Here is a 15,130-nt window from a genome sequence, read left to right as displayed (position 1 = left end):
TCCTGCGCAGGCTGCACTGGCTACCTGTGGCCTTCGGTGCGCTTCAAGGTTTTGGTGACCACCTTTAAAGCGCTCCATGGCATAGGGCCGGGTTATCTGGGACCGCCTACTGCGACCAGATACCTCTCACCGACCCGTGCGCTCTCACAGAGGGACTCCTCAGGGTGCCGTCAGCTAGGCAGTGTCGTCTGGCGGCGCCCAGGAAGGGCCTTCTCTGTGGGGCTCCGCCCTCTGGAACGAGCTCCCCAGGACTCCGTCAACTTCCGGACCTTCGAACCTTCCGTCGCGAGCTCAAGACACATTTATTCATCTGTGCAGGACTGGCTTAGATTTTTAAATTTTATAGGGGTTTTAAACTGATTTTAATATTTATATTTCTATTTTAAATGATAGGGCACTGGAATAAGTTTTTTAAAGATTATTTTAATTTTGTATACTGATGTTTTATATGCCTGTAAACCGCCCTGAGTCCTTTTGGGAGATAGGGCGGTATATAAATTTAAATAATAAATAAATAAATAAATAAGGTACAACATTTACAACACAATTGATGGTCAGTATATCAATATAAATCATAAGGATTGCCAGCAACAAAGTTACAGTCATACAGTCATAAGTGGAAAGAGATTGCTGATGGGTTGAAATCCATCTGGTTCTGACAGGTTCTGAAGAACCGGTAGCGGAAATTTTGAACAGTTCGGAGAACCGGCAAATACCACCTCTGGCTGGGCCCAGAGTGGGGTGGGAATGGGGATTTTGCAGTATCCTTCCCCTGCCACGCCCACCAAGCCACGCCCACCAAGCCACACCACACCCACCAAGCCACGCCCACAGAACCGGTAGTTAAAAAAAATTTGGATTTCACCACTGAGGAAAAGTGATTATTTTTTAATAAATGATTTACGCCCATAATTGAGCCCAACATTTCTGTGGCTAAGCAGGACCGTTGTTAAGGGAGTTTTGCCTCATCTTACGACCTTTCTCGCCACAGTCACTGCGGTTGTTAAATTAGTAACCTGGTTGTTAAGTGAAACTGGCTTCCCCATGGACTTCGCTTGTCCGAAGGTCGCAAAAGGGAGACATTGCAACTGTCATGAGGACACAAGCTGCCAAGGGCCCAAATTTCGATCCCCTGCGATGGTTGTGAGCGTGAAAACTGGGCGCAAGTCACTTTTTTTTGGGGGGGGTGCCGTCGTACCTTTGAACTGTTGGAAGAAATATCCATCTGGGTTCAGTTCCAAGTGGGGACAAAGACACTGGAAACATGGAGGCTGCTTGGAAAGTTGGTTTAATGGTGATCAGGATCACATGGCTTGAGTTCCTGAACAGAAAAAGGGGATGAGATCCTGTGTGCTCCCTGGCTTTATGCTTTTTCTGAGCTTTGAACTTTCTGGGGCACAAGAAGAGTACTCTGATTGGCTGTCAGACTCCCAGGGGGTGGGGGTCTTAGCTAGCCTTGCTGGCTGATGTAATCTTCCCAGGTGCCATATGGTGAGTTTCTGTTCTAGATGGGTTCTATTATGTTGCAGATGATGATGGCCCATTGAGAAAGGTGGGGAGAATGAGTGAGCTTAGCTGAGGCTTTAATGGCCCATTGACAAAGGTGGTGGGGAGTCAGGAAGCTGCTTTGTCTTTAAAACATGTTTCTCCATTTCTCATCTAGGGAAATATATTCTGCCTTTTTAAATATTTTCTAAAATATTTCATTCTTCTAGGAGGGGGGTGGGTGCTAAATTCCTACAGAACGAAAGGAATGGTTGTAAGCTGAGAACGACTTGCCTTATGCTGAAGCAATGAAAGAGAGCCACTTCAAGATCCAAATTGGGGGCAGGAGGAAATTGTGTGGTTCCAGCTAGTGCAAGATTGTGTAGATTCGGTTGGTGTAAAACCTGAGAAAGATACAGGAGGCTCACGTTCGAATCCCTCCAAGTGGTAAGCCAAATCTGGATGAATCCTTGCCCAACTAACTAATGTCTAACAATTCCTAGTTTGTCTTCAGCATAAGGAACAGGGCTGGGCTGCTGGGGGTTCGCAGGGGTTCGGGAGAACCTCAAGTTAAGATTCTGTGCAGTTCAGAGAACCCCCAAATCCCATTCCTGGCTGGCCCCGCCCATCCCTCCCCTCCCAGGAGTCCCAACACGGCTCATTTTGGATGCAGGTAAGTGCAGGGTGTGCGTGGAGGCTCGGGGAGGGCGAAAAACGTGCCTACCAGAAGTTTGGGAAGGCCGGAAATGGGCCTGTTACCAGCCTCCAGAGCCTGGGGAGGCCGTTTTTCGCCCTGCCAGAGGCTCGAGGAAAGCCTCCGGAGCCCGTGGAGGGCAAAAATGGCCGTGGTAGCTCAGGCTGTTAGAAGCCTGTTATTAGAACACAGCAGCCTGCAATTACTGCAGGTTCAAGCCCGGCCCAAGGTTGACTCAGCCTTCCATCCTTTATAAGGTAGGTAAAATGAGGACCCAGATTGTTGGGGGCAATAAGTTGACTTTGTAAATATACAAATAGAATGAGACTATTGCCTTATACACTGTAAGCCGCCCTGAGTCTTCGGAGAAGGGCGGGATATAAATGTAAATAAAAAAAAAGTGCCCTTCCTGCCATGGTGCAGAAGGCCGACAAGGCCACACCCACCATGGCCACGCCCACCCAGCAACCGGGCAGAGAACCCCTTGCTAAAATTTTTGAAGCCCACCCCCTGATAAGGAACCTCACCTGAGGCTTCCCTGCTTTCTTCCGATACTTTAGTCTTTCTCAAGCTTGCAGCTGGAAGGTGGGTGGACATCAACTCCCAGAATTCCCCAGCCCAGGCTGGGGAATTCTGGGAGTTGAAGTCCACCCACCTTCCAGCTGCCAAGGTCGAGAAACACTCTTCTTAGTTTAGTTTCGCAGGGAAGGGCTTGGGAGTTTTTCGGGATGCAACTGGAAGGAAACCAGGACACCCCCCCCCCAACTCTCTAGTCTAGTCCAAGGTTCATCCGAGCGCCCCCTGCAGGCCCATCCCCAGGCAGGGGAGTCCAGGTGCGCCTGCGGGTGGCTCTCTAGCGCCCCCTGGAGGCCAAAGGTGGAACACCACCCTCTAAAAGCAAACCTGCCGATTTGCTTTTTAGGCGGGTACTTTCCCCCCCCCCCCATGGCAGCTGATTTAAAACTGCTGGAGGCTGGGAAGAAGACCCCCTTCCCTCGCCGGTGGCCTGCGGCATTTTCTCCCGGCCGGTGGTTTTCCTCTTGGCCATCAATGATTTCCTCACCCCCACCCCCACCTGGCTGGTCAAGAGGGCGGAGGGGAGGGGAGGGGAGGCTGGCGAATGGCCAAAGGGACGGAGGGAGGGGCAGCTGCGAGGCAAAGAGAACCCAGCCAACCGGACAGGCTGCTCCTTCTCTCCCCTTCCTTCCTTCCTTCCTTCCTTCCTTCCAACCCAACCTGCCGGCGCTTCCTTTCCTTTCCCTGTCGGACCAGCTCAGCCTGCGGGAGTTCAACGGGCTGGTCATTCCGTCAGTCCTCATTGAGCAAGCCAAGCACGTCGGGACGGAGTCCTATTGTTGAGGGCAGACGCCATGCTTAGCCTGCCAAGGGGGCTAAACTAGTGAGCGCCCGAGGAAGATGGCGTATATACAGGTAGGACTGAACAGCCGGGGGTGGGAGAAGGAAAGGCGAACGGAGAGGAGGAGGAGGAGGGGGGGGCTAGAGACCTCCTTTCTCCCCCTCTTTACTGCTTTTAGTGGGAAGAAAAAAGAAAAAGAAAGAAAGCGGGGCGAAGGGAGACGCGTTGGGGTCCCCCACACCAGCATCCCCCCACCCCCCGCTTTGCAAAAAGCGAGCATTTTCCCGCAGGAAACTTGAGTGAGCAGGCTGGAGTTTCGAAGCTGCTCCGGAGTTTTTCCTCCGACCAGGAGGAAAATGCAACCTGTAGCATGAATTAGGTGGAGTCCCCACCACCTTGGCTTGGCCCCTTCTCTCGGGGCTGGGGGTCTTCCTTCCTTCCTTCCTTCCTTCCTTCCTTCCATTTCTCCTTCCTTCCTTCCCTTCCTTCTTCTCATTTCTCCTTTTTTTTCATTTCTCCTTCCTTCCTTCCTTCCTTCCTTTCATTTCTGCTTCCTTCCTTCCTTCCTTCCCTTCCTTCCTCTCATTTCTCCTTTTTTTTCATTTCTCCTTCCTTCCTTCCTTCCTTCCTTCCTTCCTTCCTTCCTTCCTTCCTTCCTTCCTTCCTTCCTTCCCTCCCTTCCTTTCATTTCTGCTTCCTTCCTTCCTTCCTTCCCTTCCTTCCTCTCATTTCTCCTTTTTTTTTCATTTCTCCTTCCTTCCTTCCTTCTTTTTTTTCTGCTGGCTTTTCGCTTTCTTCTCGCCGTCTTTGGGCAGAATTCCCACGACCTTCGCTGTTTCGGAGCACCGGAGCGCGGCGGGCAAAGCGGGCGCTTGTTGGGCGGCTGGGTGGGTGGGAAGGGGCTTGCCCTGAAATCAAGCTGCCAAAGCGGGCGGGATGGAAGGAAGTGTAGCGTGGGGGTCGCCCATCTGGCAGCACCAGATGCGTGTAAAATGCCCGGCGGTGCCTGTTGACCTTTCCTGGGGAGATGGGAGTGGGCTTGCGGATGCGATTGTGGGAAAGGTTGGCACACGCAGCTTGGGTGAAGCCGGCCAATGGAGGGAGGAGAGGAAGGAAGAGAGAGATGTTGGGGGGGGGGGATGAAAAACGCAAATAGCGAATTTTGCACCCCGGGGCGAGCCGCTTAGCTGAGTTGATACGTTTCTTTCGCTAAAGCTGATTTTTTTAAAAAAATTTCTCCCTTCCTGAGTAGACCTGATCTGGTTTTATTTTGGTTCCTCTGCCTGCTCAAATATAGTTTTTGTTAAAAAAGACCCTGAAGGTTGTCGGTTAAAATTGTATTTAAAGAATATAATGGGCCGAGGGTCATTCTGAAAGCTTGAAGGAGCTGGAATAAAAGAAAGAAAATTTGGGGAGGGGGGTTTCCAAATCCGGAGAAGAAAAGGAGGGAAGGGGCAAAGAAAGCTCAACCTGCTTCACGCCCCATGCTTGCTGCTCTTGAGAAAACTTTTTTTAAAGCGCCTTGGATTCCAGTTCCCATCATCCTCATCTAAGGGAGTGAGGAGGGGAGGGGGCTACAAGTCTGCTTCCTCAGCAGCTTCATGTGTCTTAAGGGCATTGTCTGTTTTTAATACACTTCCCCCTGCATCGTAAAGCTGTAAGCATGGGTTTTTGTTTTTTTTAAAGTTGTCCTCACAACAGTCCTGAGAGGTAGACCAGGCTGAGAGAAGAGAAAGCGGATAAATGCAGAGGCCATGCAACAAATAGATCATGGGGTGGTGGTCTATTTCTACGGATTTCATAAGGCTTGGGAAAGGTTTCTGAGATCTTGTGTAGGATGCTGGATGGTTTATTGGTCCAGAGTTAGTTAAATCATTGCATTCACACACTTTTCTGGATGCAGAAAACACATGAACCATAAACCATTCACAATCTGGGCTTGGTATAGTACAACTAGTCCCCAATTTACAACCGCATCATTTGGCGACCGAAGTTACAAAAAGTAACTCGGGGCCATTTTTCACATATATGACGGATGCAGCCATCCCCATATGGTCCCTTGACCAAAAATTCAGAATTCAGATACTTGGCAACTGACTTAACTGCAGTGATTCACTTAACAAACTGGGGCAATAAAAAGGTCGTAAAACGGGGCAACACTCACTTATAACAACCTTCTCGCTTAGCGACAGAAATTTAGGGCTGACCTGTGGCCGTGAGCCGAGGACTACCGCTACTCAAACTTCTTAGGACTTGTTCTCAGAAAACTCCCAAAGTGACTCATGCAAAACCTTTCAAGGAAAATCTAGACTGACATTTGGGTCTTGTTTTGAATGTTGTACGATCTTGGAACCGCAAAATGAATTTCATGGCATTTTTCAGAGCAAAAAAAAAAAAAAAAGAGAGAGAGAGAGGTTTTTTTTATTACCCCAAGGAGACTGCTAACTTAAACTGAAGACTGAGGAAGCGATAAAAGTAACAATGGATTAATACCAAGATACGATGCGGTGGGCAAAAAAACCCCCAAAATAACTGGGATTTCATATGTTAGTGGGTAAGACACTGAGCTTGTCGATCGAAAGGTCGGCAGTTCAGCGGTTCGAATCCCTAGTGCCGCGTAATGGGGTGAGCTCCCGTTACTTGTCTCAGCTTCTGCCGACCTAGCAGTTCAAAAGCACATAAAAAATGCAAGTAGAAAAATAGGGACCACCTTTGGTGGGAAGGGAACAGCATTCTGTGCACCTTTGGCGTTGAGTCATGCCGGCCACATGACCACGGAGACCTCTTCGGACAGCGCTGGCTCTTTGGCTTTGAAACGGAGATGAGCACCGCCCCCTAGAGTCGGGAACGACTAGCACGTATGTGCGAGGGGAACCTTTACCTTTACATATGTTGAAATCGTGGTTTATACAGTCCGGGAGAATTGACCACAGTGGCTTGCCAACCACTGTTTGCAAATGTCAGTGGTTAGGTTAATACGTGCTATAACTGCACAACAAGAGTGTGATCAAAACACACTCTGAGCTTTTTGGTCGTTTGTTTGTGCAAGCTTGAACAGCTCAGAGTTGCCCTGCAGGGACCTTTATGATGCCACAAAGTTTGAGGACAGCTGTGATGTTTTTCTCAAAATGTAATGATTGCAAGGAAACCATGTCGTTATACTTTGCCCCATCTTAACCTCAACCCGAATCGTTGACTTTGTTTATTGAAGAGGAAGATGTGTTCTCCGCAAAGGAGAATATTCGTAGCTCTGGGTTGAAATGTGGTGTCCTTGGTGCTCTTCTGTGGTTTTCATTCAGACGTTTCATGACCCAACTAGATAACATCATCAGGGATAGCAGGGGGGGTAGGAGGAGGAGGATAGTGGGGTCATTGGTGTTCTCTGAGCTTGGTGGGTTTCTTGCAGACGTTTCATGACCCAACTAGATAACATCATCAGGGGTGGAAGGGAGTGATTTTGTGGATGGAGAAGGAGAAGAGGAAGAGAAAGGGGGAGGAGGAGGAGAAGGAAGAGGAGGAAAAGGAGGAGAGGAGAGGAAAAGAAGGGGAAGAAGAGGACCGGAGGAAGAAGACTATGGGGTCCTTGGTGCTCTCTGAACGTGGTGGTTTTCATGCAGACGTTTCATGACCCAACTAGGTAACATCATCAGGGGTGGAAGGGAGTGATTTTGTGGATGGAGAAGGAGAAGAGGAAGAGAAAGGGGGAGGAGGAGGAGAAGGAGAAGGAGAAGGAAGAGGAGGAAAAGGAGGAGAGGAGAGGAAAAGAAGGGGAAGAAGAGGACCGGAGGAAGAAGACTATGGGGTCCTTGGTGCTCTCTGAACGTGGTGGTTTTCATGCAGACATTTCATGACCCAACTAGGTAACATCATCAGGGCTAGAAGGAGGGTTGGAGGAGAAGGAGGATTTTGGGGTCCTTGGTGTTCTCTGAGCTTGGTGGTTTTCTTGCAGACGTTTCATGACCCAACTAGGTAACATCATCAGGGCTAGAAGGGAGTGATTTTGTGGATGGAGAAGGAGAAGAGAAAGAGAAAGGGGGAGGAGGAGAAGGAAGAGGAGGAAAAGGAGGAGAGGAGAGGAGAGGAGAGGAAAAGAAGGGAAGAAGAGGACCGGAGGAAGAAGACTATGGGGTCATTGGTGTTCTCTGAGCTTGGTGGGTTTCTTGCAGACGTTTCATGACCCAACTAGGTAACATCATCAGGGGTGGAAGGGAGTGATTTTGTGGATGGAGAAGGAGAAGAGGAAGAGAAAGGGGGAGGAGGAGGAGAAGGAGAAGGAGAAGGAAGAGGAGGAAAAGGAGGAGAGGAGAGGAAAAGAAGGGGAAGAAGAGGACCGGAGGAAGAAGACTATGGGGTCCTTGGTGCTCTCTGAACGTGGTGGTTTTCATGCAGACATTTCATGACCCAACTAGGTAACATCATCAGGGCTAGAAGGAGGGTTGGAGGAGAAGGAGGATTTTGGGGTCCTTGGTGTTCTCTGAGCTTGGTGGTTTTCTTGCAGACGTTTCATGACCCAACTAGGTAACATCATCAGGGCTGGAAGGGAGTGATTTTGTGGATGGAGAAGGAGAAGAGGAAGAGAAAGGGGAAGGAGGAGGAGAAGGAAGAGGAGGAGATAGGGAGGAAGAGGACCGGAGGAAGAGGACTATGCGGTCCTTGGTGCTCTCTGAGCTAGGTGGTTTTCATGCAGACGTTTCATGACCCAACTAGGTAACATCATCAAGGCTAGCGGGGGCGGGGCGGGGGGGTTGAAGGAAGATTGTGGGGTCCTTGGTGTTCTCTGAGCTTGCAGATGTTTCATTACCCAAACTAGTTAACATCCTGAATGAAACATCTGCAAGAAAACCACCAGGAGAGCATCCAAAGAAGATGATTTCTGCATACCGTGTCCTTTTAATTTGGGGGTACGTCTACTGCAAAGTTTGAGAATCTCTGTACAGACCCACATTTTGGCTACGTGCCTTATGCAAGTCTGAGCAAAAGCATCGGTGTTTAGAAATGGTCCGTTGCAAGAGAGGAGCCCTGTGTGGCCCACTGAACCGCCGTTTTATGCACAGAAAACGCCAAATTATTTCACAAAGCAAGTCTTTTGGAAGAAGTCCAGTGGATCCCATTGCAACCAGAAATCTTTAGGATCAGAAATACGTTGAACCAGATCTCTTAATTTGGAATACCCATTTCTAGTCTAGACCACCAAATAAGTATACAAATTAAAATATTATTATTATTATTATTATTATTATTATTATTATTATTATTATTATTATTACTATTACTATTACTATTACTATTACTATTACTATTATTATTATTAAGTCTTTCCATGCCAATCCTACTGGCTTTTTAATCCCCAATTCCAGGGGTCTCCAACCTTGGCAACTTTAAGCCTGGAGGACTTCAACTCCCAGAATTCCCCAGCCAGCAGAGCTCCAGGCTTAAAGTTGCCAAGGCTGGAGACCCCTGCTCTATTCTAACCAACTGAATGGATATTTTTTAATGATTCATTTAATCTAATATTCAGAAGTGGTATTCAGCCGGTTCACTGAATACCACTTCAGAAGTGATATTCAGCCGGTTCGCCCGAACTGGTAGCAGAAATCGCTGGTGGGCACCACCCACCGATCCCGGCTCTATGCCGTCCTATTTGGCCACGTTTTTGAGGCCGGGTGCACATGTGGAAGGCACGTGCACCAGCAAAGTGCAAGCACAGAAGGCCGGGCACATGCGTGGACGCATGGGTTCACATTTGCAAACCAGTAGGGAAAGTAAATGAATACCACCCCTGCTAAGATTCCTTGGATTGATTCCGTGCCAGGATTTCAGGCCGGAATTTCCAGCCATTCCTAGAAAACGTTGGGTTTAGACATGGAGTTTTCTGCATCAAGTGTAAAAAAATAATAATAACTGGTCTTCTATCATATCAGAACTGTAGCATCGAAATAATTCTTGACTTAGAACCGTGATGGTGAACCTATGGCACACGTGCCATGGGTGGCACACAGAGCCATATCAGTGGGCCCGCGAGCTCAGCTCCAACGCGCATGTGCATGCTGGCCAGCTGATTTTCAGGCCTTCTGGGCCCACCAGAAGTAGGGAAATGGGCCATTTCTGGCGGAATGCCATTTTTGCCCTCCCCAGGCTCCTAGAAAGGCTCTGGAGCCTGGGGAAAGCAAAAAACGGGCTCACTGTGCCATTGCATGCCAAAAGCGGGAGGAGCATGGGGGGGGCGGTCACGTGCGCATGTGTGGTAGGCGGGGCGCATATAATTATGGGTGTGGGCACAGATGTGTGCGACACCCCCCCCCCCGCACTTCCCCAGCTTTTGGCACGCGATGGCAAAAAGGTTAGCCACACTGACTTAGAATCATTCATTTAGTGACTATTTGGAACTGACAGTGGCACTAAAACAATGATGTGTGAATTTTCACACTTACGGCCATTGTAGCATCCCCCTGGTCATTTGATCAAAATTCAGATGCTTGGCAACTGCCTCGTATTTGTGACGGTTGTAGTGTCCCCGGGATCCAGTGTTAGTGGTGTTCGTGACCACCTAACAAGGTGTTAGTGACCACCTTCAAAGCGCTCCATGGCTTAGGACCGGGCTATTTACGAGACCGCCTTCTGCCACCGCTGGCCTCCCAACGACCTGTGCGCTCCCACAGAGTGGGCCTGCTCACGGTGCCGTCGACCAAACAATGTCGGTTGGCGGCCCCCAGGGGGAAGGCCTTCTCTGTGGCGGCACCGGCCCTTTGGAACGAGCTGCCTCCGGGGTTACGCCAACTCCCCGACCTCCGAACCTTCAAGCGGGAACTGAAGACCTTACTATTTAATCGTGCGGGACTAGCCCGAGTGCATTTTAATTAAAATTTTAAGGGTTTTTACGTCGGTCTATGACCGTTTTAGTTAAATTAGGCCTATTTAATATTTTGTTTTAAATTTGTTATTTATGTACTATTTGTGTTTTTAAAAGGCTGTAAACCGCCCTGAGTCCTTTGGGAGAAGGGCAGTATAGAAATTAAACTATAAATAAATAAAATAAATAAATCCTGTAATCCCCTTCTGACAAGCGAAGTCCATGAGGGAGCCAGGCTCGCTTAAGAACTTCACAACTAACTTCACAACGGCAGTGATTCCCTGGCTTAACCATGGTGGCAAGGAAGTGTGCAAAATGGCAGTGAAACTCCCTGAACTACTGTCTCATTTAGCAACAAAAGTTTTCGGCTCAATTATGGTCATAAGTCGGGATGCGGTGGCTCAGCGGCTAAGACGCTGAGCTTGTCGGTCGAAAGGTCGGCAGTTCAGCGGTTTGAATCCCTAGTGCCGCCACATAACGGGGTGAGCTCCCGTGACTTGTCCCAGCTTCTGTCAACCTAGCAGTTCGAAAGCAGGTTAAAAAATGCAAGTAGAAAAATAGGGACCACCTTTGGTGGGAAGGGAACAGCGTTCCATGCGCCTTTGGCATTGAGTCATGCCGGCCACATGACCACGGAGACGTCTTCGGACAGCGCTGGCTCTTCGGCTTTTGAAATGGAGATGAGCATTGCCCCCTAGATTTTAAATTTTTTAATATTAATTTTAATGGGGTTTTAGTTTTATATATTTTAAAGTTTTTTAGGCCAATTATAAAATAAGTTTTTTAATTTGTATTTTAAATTGTATATTGTATTGTTTGTTTTTACTTTTGGCTGTACACCGCCCTGAGTCCTTCGGGAGAAGGGCGGTATAAAAATCGAATAAATAATAATAATAAAATAATAATAATAGAGTTCGGGAACGACTAGCACGTATGTGCAAGGGGAACCTTTTCCTTTATGGTCGTGAGTCAAGCACTACTTTTATAATAGCCCAAATTACAGGGAGATTTATAAAGAGCTCTTTTTTTTTCTTTTTTCTTTTGCAAAGGGACAAAAATAGTCAGCCCACTGAGGAAAATTTATATTAGCAATTGAATATCCCGCCTGGAGATTCTTTTTTTTAACCTGACCTAAAATTAGAGAGATCTCAAAATAGCTTTATTTTCCGCCCTCTGCTAGGAAGGAAAGCGAAGGCCCACAGTTGTGTATTTTGTCTCACAGGTGGGGAGGGGAAAATCATTAAACCTTTAACTAAAGCGGTCTCGTCTTTTTTTTTTTTTTCCATTTTCTCTCCCTTTGCTTCATCGTGGATATCGAAAAGGACAGTTGGAACCGATAAATGAGGTGAGTTAATCGATGAGTCATCCTTTCTCCTGACACTCAGAACGAGACCTTCGTGTGGAGTTGAGTGGTGGTGTTGTTGTTGTTGTTTTTCCCTGTCTGGCTCTCTACGCTTTCTGGTGTAAAATTGTGTGGGTTAAAAACACACCTTGGTTTCTTGTGGCTAAACAGCAAGGAAAACTCTGGCTTGCTGGCTGGTTTTGCTCGGTTTGGCTGCAGATCATTCCACCTGCCGTCTCTCCACCGGCGAACCAAATTTCTAGTCCTCATGTTGGGGGAGAGAATTGGGAATTCCCCCATTGCTCGGCTCGGACAATCACTTTGAGGGACAGGTAGTCCTTGACTCATTCATTTCCTGACCATTTGAACTTATAACCGTACTGGAAAAAGTGCCAGTCCTCACACTTACAACCGTCGGCGCATTCCCGATAGTCACATGATCAAAACGGGGTCGTGGGGCAGCTGTCATGTATTTAAAATGTTTGCAGTGTCCCAGAGTTACGTGATTGCCGTCTGAAATCTTCCCAGCTTGGCTTCTGACAGACAAAGCCAGATCTACTTAGTGACTACATGATTCATTTAAATACAGCGATTTGTATCACCCATCTCCTCCCATTTACGAGTGTAACTTTGTTGCTTGTATCCTTACTATTGATATTGATTGTTTCCTGATTGCTTATTTTAACCTATGACTATCATTAAGTGTTGTATCTTATGATTCTCGATGAACACACCTTTTCTTTTATGTACACTGAGAGCATACGCACCGAAGACAAATTCCTTGGGTGTCCAATCACACTTGGCCAATAAAAAATTCTATTCTATTCTATTCTATTCTATTCTATTCTATTCTATTCTATTCTATTCTATTCTATTCTACATTTTATTCCCTATTCTATTCTATTCTACATTCTATTCTATTCTATTCTATTCCATTCTTCTCTTCCTTTCCCTTCCATATCTTATGATTCTCGATGAACGTATCTTTTCTTTTATGTACACTGAGAGCACATGCACCAAAGACTAATTCCTTGTGTGTCCAATCACACTTGGCCAATAAAAAATTCTATTCTATTCTATTCTACATTCTATTCTATTCTATTCTATTCTATTCTATTCTATTCTATTCTATTCTATTCTATTCTATTCTATTCTATTCTATTCTATTCTATTCCATTCTTCTCTTCCTTTCCCTTCCATATCTTATGATTCTCGATGAACGTATCTTTTCTTTTATGTACACTGAGAGCACATGCACCAAAGACTAATTCCTTGTGTGTCCAATCACACTTGGCCAATAAAAAATTCTATTCTATTCTATTCTATTCTATTCTATTCTATTCTATTCTATTCTATTCTATTCTACATTCTATTCTACATTTTATTCTATTCTATTCTATTCTATTCTACATTCTATTCTATTCTATTCTACATTCTATTCTACATTCTATTCTATTCTACATTCTATTGTATTCTATTTGCTGAACAACAGTGGGAAAACAGGTCATTAAACAGGGCGTGACTCACTTTAACTGCCTTGCTTAGCAATGGAACTTCTGGTCTGTATTGTCATAAGTCAAGGGCTACCTCTACAATTACAGCTGGCCAGCAGAAGATGTAAGATATAAACTGGGAATTATTCTGTATACAAAGGTTCATCTTTATATTTGCTGGTTATTCCCTGCTACAGTAGGGAATCAACACCTGGGCCAGGTGCTTTCCTCCTTCACCACCATGCTATACATCCGAGTAGGCAACTATGTCAATTTTACACCCTGTGGACTTCAACTCCCAGAATTCCTGAGCCAGCATGGTCCAGACCCAGAATTCCTTAGCATGGCTGGCTCAGGAATTCTGGGAACTGAAGTCCACAGGCTGTAAAGTTGACATAGTTGTTCACTCCCGGTGTACATATTTATGTCTCTGATCTATTGCTCTTCTCTGACTTCAAACTTTTGAGAAGTCCTAGAGAGACGTGATGTGTCAACTTGCAAAACATCCCTGGCCTGCTCTCGAGTTGCCATAGGCCAGGGTGGGTGGGAAACCAGCGAAATGGCACAGCAGCCAGAGACAGATGCACATTCCATGCTTATCTCTCTCAAGGCTGTATCCCAGGGTTACCTAGAGCAGCCCAGGGGAGTGACCTCTACAACCCGCAAATTTGCTCCGTTGGCGAATGTGATTGATGACACACCTAGGGGCAGGGGGAAACAGGGTCATAATTGGAGCGTAAATTACGTAGGGTCAGAGCTGGCTTCACTTTGGAATGTGCCGACATGAAGCTCCCAATAACTGGATTTCTTTTGAAGCTTGGCTTGAGACTCGTGATTTAATTAGGGCATCCGTCGGAACCCTGACATGATGGTTTTGGTCTTGTGGATGCCAAAGATTTTGGAATCAGTAACATCCTTTTAATTGATGAGGTTTCTTCTGGAAACTCCTATTGGACCTCCAATGCAACTAGATTTAAATTCTTAAGTTTGTGGCTGAGGCAACATTTCAGTGGTTTAGGGTCCCATCCTGGATCTTTCTGGAGCTGTCCAGGGTCCTGATTCATGATCAACTGCTTTCACAGCTTTGGTAGTTGGCCAATTGTTCTCATTCGATTTCTTTTTTATTTTATGGAAAAGATTAAAATTCAAAATTCAAAACTGAACAGAGACAAAAACTAAACCGAAACATTGAAAAAATAAAACATTTTTCCTGCCACCACTGGTTTGGCCGATTGTGATTTGCTTCCCTGAAACCTGGATTTTATTTTGCTTGACCATCCCTTGACGCATGATGCTCTCACACCCTACTTTTCCTTTGATGTGGTCTTTGCTTTGAAAAGGTCAGAAGCGGCTGACCTTTTCTTCGTGATCAGATCCACTCCCATGGCTTTCAAAGCATGAAAGCTCTTCCTCTTTGTTTCAAATGCTTGCTCTGATCCCCGAAAGATTACGGATTATAAAAACGTACAGCGAGGTTTAAATTCCCTCGATTCTGCTCACAGTAAAGCGCCGAGATATTTTATTGGCTTGGTTAGTGTAGTGGAAACAATGGGTTTTGCTTTGTGAGCAAACTTTGGAATCTTCTCATTGAATTAGAATTATTTTGTTTTTAATTGATGAACCTTTATTCCTCTTCTGCATCTTCCATTCTTAGCAGAGGGTTTGGAAAACAGGTCGACTTGTGCAGTTGTTATAGTTTGCAAGAGTGTATGTTTGCAAGAAAAACTCGAGGCCCAGCCGGGGCAGGCTGGGGAATTCTGGGAGTTGAAATCCATAGGTCTTCAACTTGCCGAGGTCGGACATCCCTAGCTTAGTTTGACCCTCCTATGCTAAACCATGGATTTTTAGCCAAGGCTTGGATGAGCCACCGGGGCTGCTGTCATGCTAACCCTAAGCAACTGATGGCTAA

General features: G+C 46.5%; 1 protein-coding gene across 1 annotated transcript in view; it reads left to right on the top strand.

Moving 5' to 3' along the window:
- Positions 1 to 15,130, top strand: part of SYT17 (synaptotagmin 17) — a 41,056-nt gene that overhangs the window by 9,011 nt on the left and 16,915 nt on the right. Inside the window, exon 3 of the mRNA XM_058157036.1 lies at positions 11,714 to 11,731. Coding sequence (XP_058013019.1) covers positions 11,714 to 11,731 — 18 coding nt within the window. The remainder of the gene's footprint in view (positions 1 to 11,713; positions 11,732 to 15,130) is intronic.

This window comes from Ahaetulla prasina, chromosome 14, assembly GCF_028640845.1.
Source record: "Ahaetulla prasina isolate Xishuangbanna chromosome 14, ASM2864084v1, whole genome shotgun sequence".
In the NCBI taxonomy this organism is placed as follows: domain Eukaryota; kingdom Metazoa; phylum Chordata; class Lepidosauria; order Squamata; family Colubridae; genus Ahaetulla; species Ahaetulla prasina.
This window is presented reverse-complemented; position numbering and strand designations above follow the sequence as displayed.